The following is a 15,658-nucleotide window of genomic DNA, read 5'->3' as shown; positions in this document are numbered from 1 at the left end:
TTAGTATTGTAGGTATCTTGACTGTAAATATTTCAGCCCTGTCTGGATCATGCTAAATTTACAGGTGGCTGAAAAATTAATTCTTACTCACTTTTCACCACTTACCATGGAAGCATCTGAGGGTGAGCTTATTCTTCACCAAATTTCTGGAGTAAATAGAACAAAGAGAAGAACATCATGCTGACCCAGTAACAAAACCGCTGCAAGACCCTCTGAGCACCAGGGGAACAGCCACACAACATACTGAGCATAAAGCAATACCAGCCCCAGCAGTAGGAAACAAGAGAACGTAATTTTCTCTCCAACAGCAAAAACTATGAATTATTTCTGGTTACTGTTTGAGGAGTAAAGTTATAGGATACATAGACAAGTACGTCGCTGTGGACAATATGAACACTAGTGACTTCCTCCCCCCAGTTATAACCAAGACCTAAGGTGCTGGTGGTATTTACTTGAACTTGAGTAGCGAGTCTAAGTCCCAAATACACGAAAATAAGTGAAAAATTGTGTATATCTTTTGTAACACAGGAACTGTTTATCTTGGATCTGGTTTATTTGTGGGACTTCCCAGGGCTTAAAATTTCACTCCCTTTTTAAAGTGAATCTAGGACAGCATCAAGTGAACATCTGAAGATCAATACCATACATAACTTTCTCTTTTCGAGCTAAATAAGAACTCTTTGCTTGCTTAGAAGGCAAGAGACACTATAATACCTTTGAGGTACATCTGGATAAAATGGAGACTTTTGTTATGAATTCTGTAAACTTTTAATGGAAAAAAAGCCCACGTAAAATTATCGGAAAGTATCTATGCACACCTTTTAAAAACTGTATTTTAGTTATATCATTGCAATTTTTTTTTGTATTCTTTGAAAAGTAGAAATTAAAATAATTGGTATACAAAAATATTTTGAAAGTCAACAAGCAAAGGTTAAAAATATAGAACAGTTTAAACTGTAACCACTAAAATTTAAAGGTTTGAGACAGATGCCCAAATTTTACAATGTCTCTCAGGTTTTTTTTTTAATTTTAGAACACCATTAAAGTATAGAACACTCCACAAATCTTTTTGTGAATGAAATTTTTATTTACACACTGTATCCAGAAGCAGATACATAAATCCTTATACAATTATTTTTCAAAAATGTGCAAGAAATTACTATAATTTTGTTTACAAACCAAAACACATTAAAATCAATGGACTTTGGATAATTCACTCTGTGGCGTGCTTAGTACAAATAGTGCACACCAGGTCTGAAACAGAGAAAAGTGTAAACTACAGCAATCTGGATTGCAAGTATTAACTTCATGGCACTCCATCATCACTATAAAAATTCTTTAACCCAACAGGTACTCATAAAAAGTTCTTTTAGAATTTTTCATTATCTGGGTAGAATTTAGAACACTTTCCAGATACAATAATGCCATATTTTCCATATTATGAACTATCATCTAGCCCATTTTTTATTTATAAAGAATGCCTGTAATTTTTATTCTTTGCAGTCATAGAAAGATTTTAAGAAATTAAATTGGCAATCATTAATGCATCCATAGCTTAGCTCAGAATTTGAAAGTTCAGTAAGAGAGAAATACTTCTCATCAGAATCATAGCCCATATATTGCTGGTATGCTGTTTTAAATTTATAATTCCAGTATTCACATAGATGAAATGCATCAAAACAAAAACTGCACAGATTTTACTTAGCCCAGCAGTCAATATTCACAGAAAGAAATTGGTTTTAACAAAATGCAAAGTCAGCTCATCTGAGAACAGTGAGTTTAATTAATAATTGCATTTCTGATCCTTCTGACAGAATTACATTTTGATAAAAAGATGGCATTCACTATGTCAACAGCAGGATAAGTGCTATATCCTTCAAACAGATCAAAGAATACACATCACTTTCAGTTTTTTATAACACTGGCTTACAAAACAAACAAACAAACAAACAAAAAAACCCACAGAGGAAATTGTGCAAATTTATTATTTCCAAATACAAATGTGGTTTAACTCTTCTAATTGGTAAAACAGACAATGTTATCAATGTCAATCATTTCAGATGCTCAAAAAAAATTTAATTTCAAAGTTTCATTTTTAAAAACATTTTTCCACAATTCAATCCCATAAAAAAACATATTTTTTGATCCCTTAAACTGTTGTGCTGAATAAATAGCCATATTTCTACTCTATAAGGATCATAGTCAGTTAGCTTTTATTCCTAGTGTATCTACTTCCAAAGTTCCCGAAAATATTCTCAACCATTTTTCTTTTATTTGTCAAGGACACTTTGTTCCTCTAATTTTCAAGAAGCAGAAGTCAACACAATTTTTGTGGTTATTCTGACTACTTCTAAATTGACTCATAGCTAAATGTTACTGTGGGGTTTTTTATATTAATCTTTATTATAAGAAATTGTAAGTATCTGTAATGTTTTCAAAGTATTTTTTCGGGGTTCCTTCTCCTGGCTGGCCAGTTACCTCAGTATGAAAAAACACTGTGAGGTTCTGATTAAAGAAACCTGAAAAATAAGTATTTGTGTCTACTTATTACTGATTTAAAGTATTTTGAGCTTAGTAGAAATATCACCACCATTTTTTTATTCAGAAGCAAAGTGCTATGTGGTTCTCACATCCTATACCTTAGCCACTTTAAAGTGTTCCTTTTGTGGTAGCTTTATGGGAGGGTGGGAAATGACAAAGTTAACTTGACCTGATTAAGTTCACAGATGAAGGACAAGAAAGGAAGGCAACTCAGAAACTGGATAGTTGAAACAGAGTTTAAAGGAAAAAAAAGCATCAACATTTATGAGTGAAAAAACTGAAACTTACAAAGGCATGGGTAAGAATTTTAACATGTGTGTTCTCGCACGTTTTTCAATTCAGCAATAAGATCAGGATATTATAGCTTCAAATATTTAAGTTTCAATGCAATGACTGCTAAATTAATGCATGTGGCATAGTATAAACATATGTTTAATGCATTCAATAGTGGCATTAAATGGCAAAGAAAATATTTAATATACTATAATCTTTCAAAGATTCCATAGAATGCATAGGCCCACTAGTATGGGGAAAGAATTTTTAAAGTGAAGAAAATGCCAGAGGCTTTCTTCCAGAAGTATCCATCTGAAATCCATAGAAATTATTTTCTTTTTCCTCCCCACAGGCAGAATCAGAACACTGTACCATACAATAGGTTATTTGTGCCTTTTTGAATAAATTTAGTGATCCTGATTCAGAGGAGGAGGGGACGGGGCATGACTGGATAGAGGGAGAAGTCAGTAGAGGAAAAAAAAGAAAGCAGAATTCACACTTTCATAGATATATCTCCATGGCAGAGCCAACAAATTACATGTATAGACTGCTCTACATTATTTTACTTTTTAAGTTTAAAACTTTATCAGACTAAAGAGGAAATCCTTATTCTCCCTCCCTTAAAAGCAAAGGCAGTCTTTATCTACCTTTGATTTTCTTTTTTTTATTTTTTAGCTAAACATTATGGTCAAAAAAATAAATTAAAAAAATATAAATTTTGTCTATCAATTCAGGCAACCCAAGATGTAGTGCTACTGCACCACCTTGCAGCAATACTGTATTCATTCCTAAAGACTCATTTCAGGGGACTAAAAGGCTAGATTAAATAAGGAGAAGAAAATGACCTAAACAAGAAAGCTGTATCGAAGCTGAACAGCCTTTTTTCTAAGGTGATGTTTACTGATTAGCCATTCCTACCAGAGACAGGGAATATGACATTCTAAACTACAAAACAGGGGGGCAGTGGCAGAGAAAGCAAGCCTCCCTTCCAAACTAGCTATGACCCCTTTAACAAATAACTCATAAAAGTGATCGAAACACGGGAGGGAAAAAAAACCACAAACCAACAACTAAAACAAAATAGGAAAATGCCATGGGTTAACCTTGCATGATGAAAATACTACAGTGTAGAACTTGTACTTCCCACTGAAAGTCTTTTTTTTTTTTCCTACAGAAGGTTAGAATAACTGTAAGCTTTTCAAATGCCAGAATCTTTGACAGATATCACAAACATTTACTTAATTGATTCAGTATTTCATATGTCAAAACATTTTTTCATGACAATAAACTGAAACATTTTCTGTGGTCACTGTATATCCAAACATCTTTTCTCAATGATTTGAAAGACTATGAGAAGAGAGCTTTAGAGATGCATTTTAAGCATCTTCCATACAAAATCTTATCAGTCCTGTTCCTTCCTTCCCAAAGGATATACAAAAAAGGGGAAAATTATCCAAAGGACATTAGTGTATAACTGTCAATTCTGAAGTGAAAAAAAGCGCAGAAAAATTAAAAAGGATAAAATTTCAAGTAGCTTGAATATAACTAAGGTAGAAATCATCCTATTAGAAGTTTTATCCCATCCCCAAAATGGCTTATAATTTATGTTCCCACAATAACAATTCCTAGAGCCTTCCTACAAATCCAGGATATTCCACTCCCCTGTTCCCCAAGATGAGGCAGGAAGGAAAAGGACAAAAAGAGGGGCCTAGTAGGCGTTCATATATTCAATTCACCATACTGGTGGCATGATTAGAAAAGGTAGCATTTGACAAGATCCCAATATCGCAATTTCCTTAAAGGTATTATATATTGACTTTCATAGACTTTTTTTTTAAAGGCCATTTTTAGAGGACAAAACACTGAGACAAGAAAAAGGCTGAACCAACCTTCTCAAACACAAAAGTGTACAGACAATACAAGGCTTAGGAGGAAGGCATTCGTTTTCTTTTCCCTAAAGATATGCTGCATCACCATATTCTTATCACACAGCTCTGTCTATATGTTAGGGCATATCTCTATACAAATTTCTTATTAGGACACTAGGAAATAGTTCTTACCATAGGTGTAAATTCAGTAATTTAGAATACCAATATGTTCTTTATCCACGATCTTTTTTTTTCAAGAGGTTGTTTTAAGGGAAAAAAAAATTCCATTCAACAAGTTTCATTTGACTTTTACTTATTGTTGAATACACATGAAATGTGCTTTCAATGCATAAAAATCACAGTGGATAGCAGCAAAGGACTTGGGGGAAATTAAGGAGAATTTGATCATTCACATTGTGATTAATTTGCACATTGATGAAAGATATCTATTTCACACTTCTAAAAATAAATTGAGATCATTCTTTCCAACAAAACAAAAAAGAAAGCCTCCCAAAATACACAAAACCCCCCAAAACAAACATAAATCCAAATGCATTACTTTTCTTTTACACACAAAAATGAAATATTTTTATGGCAGCAAAAGATTCTGATAATAATGAAAGTCTGTAAACTGTAATTCAATCTCTTTTTGTTGTTGTCGTTCCCAAAGTGCAAGATGCAAGATTCCCGTAAGCTTTCAGTAGTGCTTTTCCTGTAAATAATCCTTCATTTTGTTTGGCAAAGGCAGTTTTTGAATCAGGTCTATTCTGGTGTACTGACGTATTACAAAACGACACAGGTACTGCAAAGAGCGCACCTGCATAAACCGAGACACTGGATTTGTCAGTCTCACGGGGTAAGTGGCAGATCCAGGCAGCCGGGATCTCGAATAGCAGAAAGCTCCATTTTCAGAGTCCCTGATTGAATGTTCAATTAAGTCAACTATAGATGTATGTCCCTCCACATCTGGCTGTTCATAAAAACTAAACCTACCATTTGAGTGTTCAATTCTAGTGTGAAGAGTTTTTCCATGGGAACGAAAACTCAAACTTAAAAGATAACGATCATCAGAACTATCTCGAACGAGAAACGAGCCATCAGGCACATTAGCTAATTTTCCCTCTGCCTCCCAACGTGTAATGGGGCCCCAGTACCATCCTTGTTTTGCAAGTTTTTTCAGTTCTTCCGTCAGACTTGTCACAACCATAGGACCACTGTTCTGTACAGAATCATAGACTCTACCAACTCCTGGGGCAGTGTTAGGATCAAAATTCAAATGGCAGCGCATACTTTCAGCCACATGGGCATCTGTGCCATTTAATCCATTGAAGTTCCTTTGGATTTGATTATTCTGCATTGGAGGTAGCAAAGGTGAGAGTGGAGGGACATCGCTGTGATTAAGTCTTGGGCTTTGCAACATGACTCCTGTGGTACCAATCAACAAACCGTTCACTGTCTGGTCCACAAAGATATCCGGTGCAACAACTACATCCTGATCCACTTGGCTCTCGTCTTCATGGAAAGCATTTCCCCCCACTTGAGAAGAAATAGTTGAAACTTCCATGGGTGAGGAACTATCCAGACAGTAACTACGTGATCCTTCCAAAGGATACATTCCCTCATCTAAAGGCACAGTATACTGAATGTAGTCCTGAGGCATTAATCCAATAACTACAGGCACATGTTCATCAATATGAAGATGCAAGTCTCCGTTCTGAGATTCTGTATTTTTTAATGCATTGTTTTGTTCCTGGAACACGTTTTCTGACTGCAACTCATGGAAGTCTTTTCGAACACCATTTAGTGCTGGGCTTGGATTAGAGGAATGGACCAAGGCCTTGACTTTCACTTCCATTTTGATGCAAGTCTCTTCCGAATTTGTAGGTCGAAGGGGCCAGGGAGTTGGACTGTAATGGTGATTACGGAGGGAAGTAGATCTCAGAGGTCTTTGAGCTCGCACATCTTTGAAGGTTATTGGAGCAGATGAGGAAGAAAAGGTGTCATCATCTGCAGAGCTTACAGATGGTGTGCTGCCTTTGCCTTTCTGTTTTTGTTTTGCTGAAAGCCTCCTTTTTAATGTACCCATTAAACTTTCACTTTTTGATCTATTTTTGCCTCCTTTTTCATCTTCACTATTGACTTCACAGGTAGCCAAATCTTTACCATAGCAGCTGCCAAACAAGGAGTCATCTTTTCCAAATTCACTTAAGGATGGCTGCTGAACCACTACAAAGTCACTTTCATCTTTACTTTTATTTAAGTTAAAGGACTTGCGAATTGTTTTCAGACTAATTTTCTTCATTATGACAAGTTAACAAATCTGGCTGATCAGCAGTGCTTGTGGTGATATAGCCCTAACACATGTAGAGCAGCTTCTGCTTCATTTATGTGTCTTATCCACCCTCATGGAACTTCAAGAGCCATTTCCTGGAAACAAATAAAAAACAATTAACTTCACAAAAGAAATATTTCATAAATTATCTATAAGGGTTTCCCCCTCTCCAAACAATACTGAAGTCGCAGGGCTTAAACAATGGGCATCAAACAAAAGTAAAAATAGAGAGCTGACTTAGAAACCAATCCGGCTCAAGAAATTAATCTGCTACATCTGCCTTGGAGATTTCCACAACTTTTTTCTGCTTTCAGCATATTTTTTGAAACATACACACACATCACACTCAAAAACATTATGTTTTTGAAACATCACACTCACAGACATATATTTAATGCATGCATACGTGTTTTCAAGCACAGAAACACTCCTCTCTTTCCCAAGGCTACTAAAAAGTCCCCACATAAATAACTACAGAAGATAAAACTACAGGAGATATTGAACAGGATTCCTATATACAGGTTAAACAGTGATTGGTCCTAAAAACATGGTCTTATAAGGTCATACTTTCTCTAAACAAGTTGAATGATACTCAATATGTTACATAATTATAGGAAAACTAACTCTAATGAAAAAATAGAAGAACATTACCAGCAAAGTAGCATATGTTTACAAAAAGTCCCCTCCGGAACTTCTTTGAAAGAAAAGTAGATTTCCAAACTGTTTTAGGCACAGAAGTCCAAGTTACAGACTCTTATTGCCTAGAAGTTTTATTCCTCCAGTACCTCTGCCAAGACCTACTCGACACAGCTGCTCAAGTCCCAGTCAGCTGCTCCCACCTTGCATCTTGCAGAGTCATGTACCCACAAATTTGACCTTTTGGCTTGTCTTTTTTTCTTTGTTTCAGGTTTGGCTGTGCTTTGCGGGAAGGGGTGGGCTCGGTTTGGTTCTTTTTAATGTTAGCTAGACCTTTCAAAGTAAACAGCTTTGCAGAGAGAAGAACAAAGAGAAGAGAGAGAAGTTGCTACTGCCACAGAAGTAGGTATTACCAGTAGTAGTAGCCATTATTCCACATACCTCCAAATATGTGTGATGTTAGCAGCACAAACTGCAGCAGCAAGCCTGGCTCCAATCTAAGCATGGCAAGCTGAATCTTTCAAGAAATCTTCCAACCTTGGTGGACTGAGGGGAAAGTAAAACAGCCCTTATGTACATACTTCCCACTTCTCTCCCATGGTATAACAATACAAGCAACGGAGAAAAACAGTGCAATAAACTGAAATAAATTTTTCAACTAGACTACATGGTTTTCTTAAATAAGCATTCAAAAATTGCATAAAAACATGTGAGGAGAATGATTACCATAACCAAACAGCAGTCCATTGGCTATTACTCTAGTCCAGTCCAACTTTTGTGGTCCTCAAGTACACAAAGGCTAAAGGATCATATTCAAAGTAAACTAAATGGCAAGGCGAGGCATCTGTGGATTCTGAACTTCAAAATACCCTGAAAAATTTTATGTAAAGCCCTGCTGCTGGAGGTTGGACACTGCTTCATAGAAGGCAGTAGCAGCAAAGCTTTATTTACATAGATTTGTAACCTAGTCCTATCTGCAAATTCCCTACACTATGTGCATCTTCTTATTTCAAAGACCAGTTATGACTTTGTCATAACATTTGATGTTTCACAAATCCATCTTTAGAGCATGTTTAGCTTCTCCCATTTCCTTTTCTTAATTACCAAACTAAATAGCACTTTCCTTACTTTCTATGGGGAGAAACTAAAAGGTTTCTGTTGTCTGTAAACTGATATACTTCCTACCAGCAAAGAACAAATACGCCCAAAAAAATTGTTCCCTAAACAAACAAAAGACTAAGAACCAATTTCTTGCTATAAAATATTAAAACCTTAAAAAACCCCAACCAGTATTTTATCAGATGTTAGGATTATTTTCCACTTTTAACATGATATCTGTTGTACCAAGAGTCATGAAACCCTAAGACAACATATTTCACTTAAACAATCTGAAGTAGATACTGAGATATGGGTATGACTTTTTAAAGGTTAAAATACTACTTTTACTTTCCTACAAGTACAGATAAAGGGAGAGTTACATGTCAATTAAGACGAGACTCAAAATGTCTTGCTGACCTTCTATTCCTAAAACATTTGAATTTTGCCATCTTACCAATTTACAGTACTCTTTTCATCATAGGTAAGTAAACGAACCTATAAAATGAGTGAAAATTACAACTTCAGGATTCTATGCTTTTCCTAAACTGACAAAGTCAGCGTTGGTTCATTTGATAAATTTAACTGTGCTTTTGTGTATATAGTACCAGAAGCCTGGGAACCCTCACATTAGCTCCACTTGTGAAATCCACAATGTTCTCCAACTGCTTCTGACACCCACAAGCTGACACTATTTCCACTTTTCCAGAAATGTTCCCCTATCATTGTGGAAACTACAGTATACTGTTGGCAATTCCTAACTCTAAAAAAACTAAAAAAAAACACAACCCCCCCTTAAAAGCCAGTGAAGCACAAAAAAGTAAAATCTGTCTTCTAAGCTATGGAGAAATTAAAACAGCACTATCACATTGCTGACTAGGGAAAGAAGATGCCCCAAACTGTATGATTCACACATCTTTTGTCATTGGTATGTTTCAAAACAATTAGTTACCTAAAATTTGGCTGAAGGAACATAGTTTCAGCCTTCAGCTTTTCCATAACTAAAAGATTAAACTAGTCAATTGAAAGAACAGGTTTTTATCACGTGTTGGTCTTTCTGTATCAAAATGTGGAGTTTTTTTACAAATGAAAATCCAATATCTAAAAATAATCTCAACAGATCAGTCTCTAAGGCAGCACCTAGATTAGTCAAAACTTTTTACTTAGAAAGCAACTACTGAGCCTCTTTGAGCAAAAAACTGTTTTACATATGTCAGCCTACCTTAGTAGCCAATATCTTTATAAAAAAAAAATGCACGACCGTCCAAATGGGACACTTCCAAGTCAACTGCTCTTGTCCCTGTGAGGGACTTCAACTTGCAAGAAATCAACTGGAAGTATCACACAGCTGGCACAACCTGAGCCAAATGATTCCTTAAAAACCTGGATGACAACTTTATGGAACAGTTCCTAAGACAGCCAACTCAGAAAGATGACCCTCTTGATCTGCTGCTTGTCAACAGAGAGGATCTTCTGAGCAAAGTGGTGATTGGTGGTCATGTTGGTCAAAGCGGCCACAAAGTGATCAAGTTTAAATTTTCTGCTGACAGAAGAAAAAGTACCAGCAAAACCTCAGCTCTGGACATGAGGAGAGCAGACTTCAGGCTGCTAAAGGAACTAGAAAGTAGTCCCCCAGGAAAAAGTTTTTGCAGGTCTTTGCAGTTTTTAAACATCACCCCCTAAGGGCACAGGAGCAGGCAATCTTTTCTTGGAAATAAGGCAAAAACGAAGTTGTATGCCCAGTGGAAGCAAGGTCAGGTGATATGAAAAGAATACAGAGATTCTGCTTGCCACTGCAGGGAGAAAATTCGTACAGCTAAAGCTCAGCTGGAGTTGCAGCTGGCCAGAAATATGGGGGACAATGAAAAGAGTTTTTTCAAATAGATGAATGGGAACAGGTAGTATAGAAATATCATTGGCCTGTTACAGGGTGAGGATGGTCACTTCCCAAACAGGGACACAGACAAGGTAGAGGTGTTAAATGCTTTCTTTGCCTCTGTCTTCAACACGAATGATGGACCAAGGGGGTCTCAGTGCCCTGAGCTGGAGGACCATGACCGCAAGAATGATCAACTCACAGTCAACCCTGAAATTTCGTGCAATCTGCTCCAGCTGGATCCCTACAAATCTGTGTGGTCTGATGAGATTTGTCCAAGAATTCTCAATTTACTAGACGATCTCATCGCAAAACCTCTCTTGATGATTTTTGAGTAGTTTTGGGAATCCAGACAGGTCCCAGCTGACTGAAAGGTGGAAAATGTTGCCTCAATTTTCAAGAAGGGAAAGAAAGAGGACCTCAGAAACTACAGCTCTGTCAGTTTCACTTCAGTGCCTCGCAAAATCATACAGAAGATTATTCTGGGAGGTACTGAAAAATACCTAGAAGACAACACAGTCATTGGTCACAGCCAGCATGGTTTCATGAGAGGAAAATCCTGCTTGTAAAACCTGATTTTCCTCTACTTCAGGGTAACCTCCCTAGCTGATTTAGGAAAGACAATAGATATAACCTTCTTGGACTTCAGCAAAGATTTTGATACTACCTGTCACACTATCCTTCTGGACAAAATGTTATGTGATGGGTGAGCAACTGGCTCACAGGCTGAGCACAAATACTTATAGTGAACAGGGTTACATCAGACTGGTGACCCGTCACTGGTGGGGTTCCACAGGGCTCCATCCTCAGCTCAGTGCTCTTCAACATCTTCATAAATGAATTGGACAAAGGGATATTAAAGGGATACTAAATAAGTTTGCTGACTACACTAAATTGGGAGGAACTGTTGACTCCCTCAAGGGCAGATAGTCCTTGCAGAGACCTTGATAAATTGGAGAGATGGGCAATCACCAACCCTATGAACAAGGGAAAGTGCTGGATTCCACACCTGAAACAGGCAACCTGGTTGTGTGTATAGACCAGGGAATGGAGAGGCTGGAGACCAGCACTGCAGAAAGAGACCTGGGGGTCCTGGTCAATGGCAAGTTGAATACGAGTCAGCAGTGCCCTGGCAGCCAGAAGGGCCAGTTGTGTCCTGGGGGGCATCAGGCAAAGCAGCACCAGTTGGTCGATGGTGTGATTCTTGGGATGTCCTATGTAGGGCCAGGAGTTGGACTCGTTGATCTTGATGGGTTCCTTCCAACTCAGTATATTCTATGATACGCGTGACTCATTGTACCCTTGAAAATTCCATATGAGGATACAAGAAAGGTTTGATGCTCAAATATAAAGCACATAAACAGCATGCATCTATCCAGAGTCTAGTTCATTCACACATGATAAAATGATAAAAACCTAGTGAGTGACAGTCTTGTCCAAAGCTCTCCAAAGTGAACTGAATACACCCACTGATGAGAGCAAGTCTCTAAACAAATCTTCCATATGAGATACACTCTGTGATATTTCCTACATATATTTTATCCAAGACAGGAGAAAATAAATACATCCTGAAGTCAAATACCCAAACTGACCCAGATACTCTCCTCCTTTGCACATACTCAGTAATTCTGCATAGCATACCAATGTGTTTAAAAATGTTGTATAAACAGCTCTCAATAGATGATACATGCTCACGCTTGCAAGTACAGAATTGTCCACAGTCTACATATAAAAGAGTTGAAGCCAAAGAGCCCAGTATGCACCCCTTCCTGGAATACACTGAAATGAACTATGTAACTTCTTCACAATGCTCAACACAGCTACAGCTACGCTAGTATTTTGCACAAATTACAACATCATTGAAGTCTCCTACTGATGTGCTCTTCCAGTGCCATCTGCTGTACATTGAATTTAGACAGCCTAACAAGCGACACCTCTAAAATTTTTTCTGGCAGGCATTTGCCACTATAAACAAACTGAACTATGCCCATGTACTCCCAAAGCCTGCTGGCTATGCATGCAGAAACACCTGGAACACACACACTGAAAATGGAAGATTAACCAAATCCAGAAAGAGAATGATATCTTAACACATGGAATAACAAGGCAGAGTGAGATTCTTACTTATGAACTTTCATAAGAAAGTCTGCATCTTGAAATTTTTTATATTATGCAGGTCAACAAAATACAGGCCTCTGGACAAAAACTACCAAATTACTACCCAGCAAACTCCATGCTCCCTTTGTGCATGTAAAAATAATGAAAACTAAATTTGTACACCTCATTTTGAAGAACAACATTTATTAATTACATACAAATTTGAAATTACTAATGAAGATAATTAAGGCTAAGACTTGACTTTACAGGCTGCTTCTCAGAAATCTGAAGAGCAGGCCATGCAATCGTATATTAATTATTATGGTGGCCAGCACTGATATATGAAAAATTATGAAATTTTTTTTAAGAAAAATATATAAAAATCAGTTTCTGCAAATCTAATTTGAATTCCAACACTTCAGAGTACTTTGTTTGATGTTACAAAACAGTTTCAGCAGACTGTAATCACATACCTCGAAACAGCGTTCACGAAAGTACACCAACAAAAAGTTTCACTATATTTATAGAGTCTTTATTAATTTCTTAACTTTTTCACATTTTTAAGTTAGGCACACTCATTTCCTGAGACAAGTGCTATAAAAAGTGCTGCCAAAATGCACTACTATAGAAATAAATCAGGTTTAACTTTAAAGAGTTGTGACAGAAAACATCATACTGGAAACATACAGCAAAATACAGCTCTTGGCTGAACAAAAAAATTGTACTTAAAATGTTTAATAAAAATACCATCACAAAAATTACTTGAAACTTTTAATCAATGCTATTTCAGATAACTTTCGTAAAATAAATGTTAATCTGCTTACTTACTTCCATAAAGTGAAACGGTTGAGCATTGAACTTGATTTTTTTGAACCCACAGATGCATCATTCCTGAAAAGTCTGGTTCTCCCTTAGAAATATATAATCTTTATTCTTATAATGAATCATCATAAAACTTATATAATTTACAACTTCAATTTATTATATTTTAATGTAATTATTAAGAAAATAACTAAAAATATCTTGAAAACAAAAAGGTTTCTGCATTCCCAGGCATGACAAGCATCACGTTCTCATTGCAACCAGATAATGAAGCCTAGTCTAATTATCTGTAGAAGTATGAAGTGTCATTCTCCTGCTGCCCCCAAATTCCCACTGAAATATATTCATGCATTCTTTGGAAGGGCATGTCAAAAAGAGCATCTTAAGTAATACAGATTTCAAGTGATACACTTTGGAAATTCTTAAGTGTCTAAATTTTCTCCAAAGTTCATATAATTATTAATGTAAATTACTAAGTTGTTCTCTATACCTGTTCCCATCAACTTTACTTCAATACTGAAGTCTGTATCACTAGAAGTTGTCTTCAAACCAGTACAGAAAATACTGAATTAAGATATTTCCTTCTATGTATTTTCAGTTTCAGTCTATATGAGTACAAAAACTACACATAAAATACTCATTTTATGTGTAAAGAGAGATTCAATATCTATTTCAAACACCATCAGTTTTTGATAGAACATACACATTACAGGGCAGCTTTTGGCTTTTTCACTATACATGCCATTAACATACTGAAGATGGTGAGATTTTTCCCTTCCCTGAGCTTCAAGTAAATTCCTACGTTGCATTGCTTTTTAATAAGAGTCTTTAAATGAAGCAATCTAAATTCCATTGCATACTCTTAAACCTTGAAAATAAAAAAAGGTAAATTGTTTTATTAGTGGTTTGATTACTACTGGATGAACACCGTCCTAATATGATTGCACATCTCCTTTTCTAGTGAGTGAGAAACTCAGATGTAAACCTTTCCATAAAATTGGAACAAGGATAAAACAGATGAGAAGCTCGTCTGACAGTACATTATACTTATATCAAGAGTACTTAAAGCCTCCTATTTTTAAGCTAACTAATCAAAGACCTGAACACAGAGTAGATGTTACTCACCACAAATTTAAATTTCTGCCATCTAAGATTTGAACAGCTGAGACAAGTATGGTCAGCTTCTCCAGAGGCCATTATAACTTAACAGGTTTTACAGATATCACAATTTAAAACAAACCAACCAACCAACAGCATGTCAGTTAGTCATACCATTTCTCCTGGTTTTTTTTTTCCTCCTCTTACAAAGCCCAAAGAGAAAACAGTCCATGGGCACTAATGTTCTAACACAGTATAGGGTAACCCTAATCACTATTAGCAATCTGTAGCAGAGAATAAACAAAGTACACCTTTGGAAATATGCAGAAAAAGGGGGTAAAATAATAAAAACTTGACACAAAGTTCTTCACCACCATTAGTGGAATTAAATGTATGCAAAATCAGGAACAGAACCACTGAAAAAGTCCAAACACCTTGACTGCTTGCCTCTGGCCTGCTGTTGAAAAAGGATTCTGCTTAACATCCGGATTTCCCTGATTTTTTTTTTTTTTTTTTTCCCTTTGAACACTACTTGATCCATGGCTGCTTGCAGTAAGTCCTGTTCTTCTTTGCCATATTTGGTTGCAGGACAGAATATTTCCATCTGATTGGTAGTTTTCCTCTGGGGACTAACTAAGAGTGTTAAATGGCATCCCTGTTATGGTTCATATGTGTATATACAATCTTGTAACTACAATAATTTCATCACTACAATAGCTAAAACCAGTTACTAATACTAACAGACATCAGCCAAGGTTACATCTCCACTACCCAAGGATGAGTGACTGGGATGCATGTTTTCTTCCGAGCTATCACAGACACCCTAGCCTGGGGTATGTTAAACTGAAGTCAGCACCAGTTACTATTGGCTCAAGAACACGTACAAGCATCATGATATCGGAGTTGCTGTTGGAGTAGGAAACTCTAGGGTAGCTGGGTGGATGACAGCCAGCAACCACTTCAGCCATTCCTGCTAGATCTCTCACAAACTAGGAATCAAAAACCAAACAGGTAATCAAG

At 36.5% G+C, this 15,658-nt stretch overlaps 1 protein-coding gene across 6 annotated transcripts in view; it reads right to left on the bottom strand.

Annotated features, from left to right (window-relative positions):
- Positions 1-1,066: 1,066 nt before the first annotated feature.
- Positions 1,067-15,658, bottom strand: part of SOCS6 (suppressor of cytokine signaling 6) — a 30,884-nt gene continuing 16,292 nt past the window's right edge. For 4 of the 6 annotated variants that reach the window (XM_027882866.1, XM_027882868.1, XM_027882869.1 and 1 more), the window contains exons 2-3: positions 8,092-8,196; positions 1,067-7,109 (exon numbers count right to left, since the gene is read on the bottom strand). In XM_027882866.1, coding sequence (XP_027738667.1) covers positions 5,380-6,984 — 1,605 coding nt within the window. In that variant the 5' untranslated portion in view covers positions 6,985-7,109; positions 8,092-8,196 and the 3' untranslated portion in view covers positions 1,067-5,379. Of the gene's footprint in view, positions 7,110-8,091; positions 8,197-15,383; positions 15,586-15,658 lie in introns of those variants that run through there. The other 2 variants (XM_027882865.1, XM_027882870.1) reach the window with 2 other exon arrangements.

This window comes from Empidonax traillii, unplaced genomic scaffold, assembly GCF_003031625.1.
Source record: "Empidonax traillii isolate 1590-97213 ecotype Southwest subspecies unplaced genomic scaffold, ASM303162v1 scaffold113:size1526484, whole genome shotgun sequence".
NCBI classification, from domain to species: domain Eukaryota; kingdom Metazoa; phylum Chordata; class Aves; order Passeriformes; family Tyrannidae; genus Empidonax; species Empidonax traillii.
Note: the sequence above shows the minus strand (reverse complement) of the source record. Positions and strands in the feature narration are given on the sequence as shown.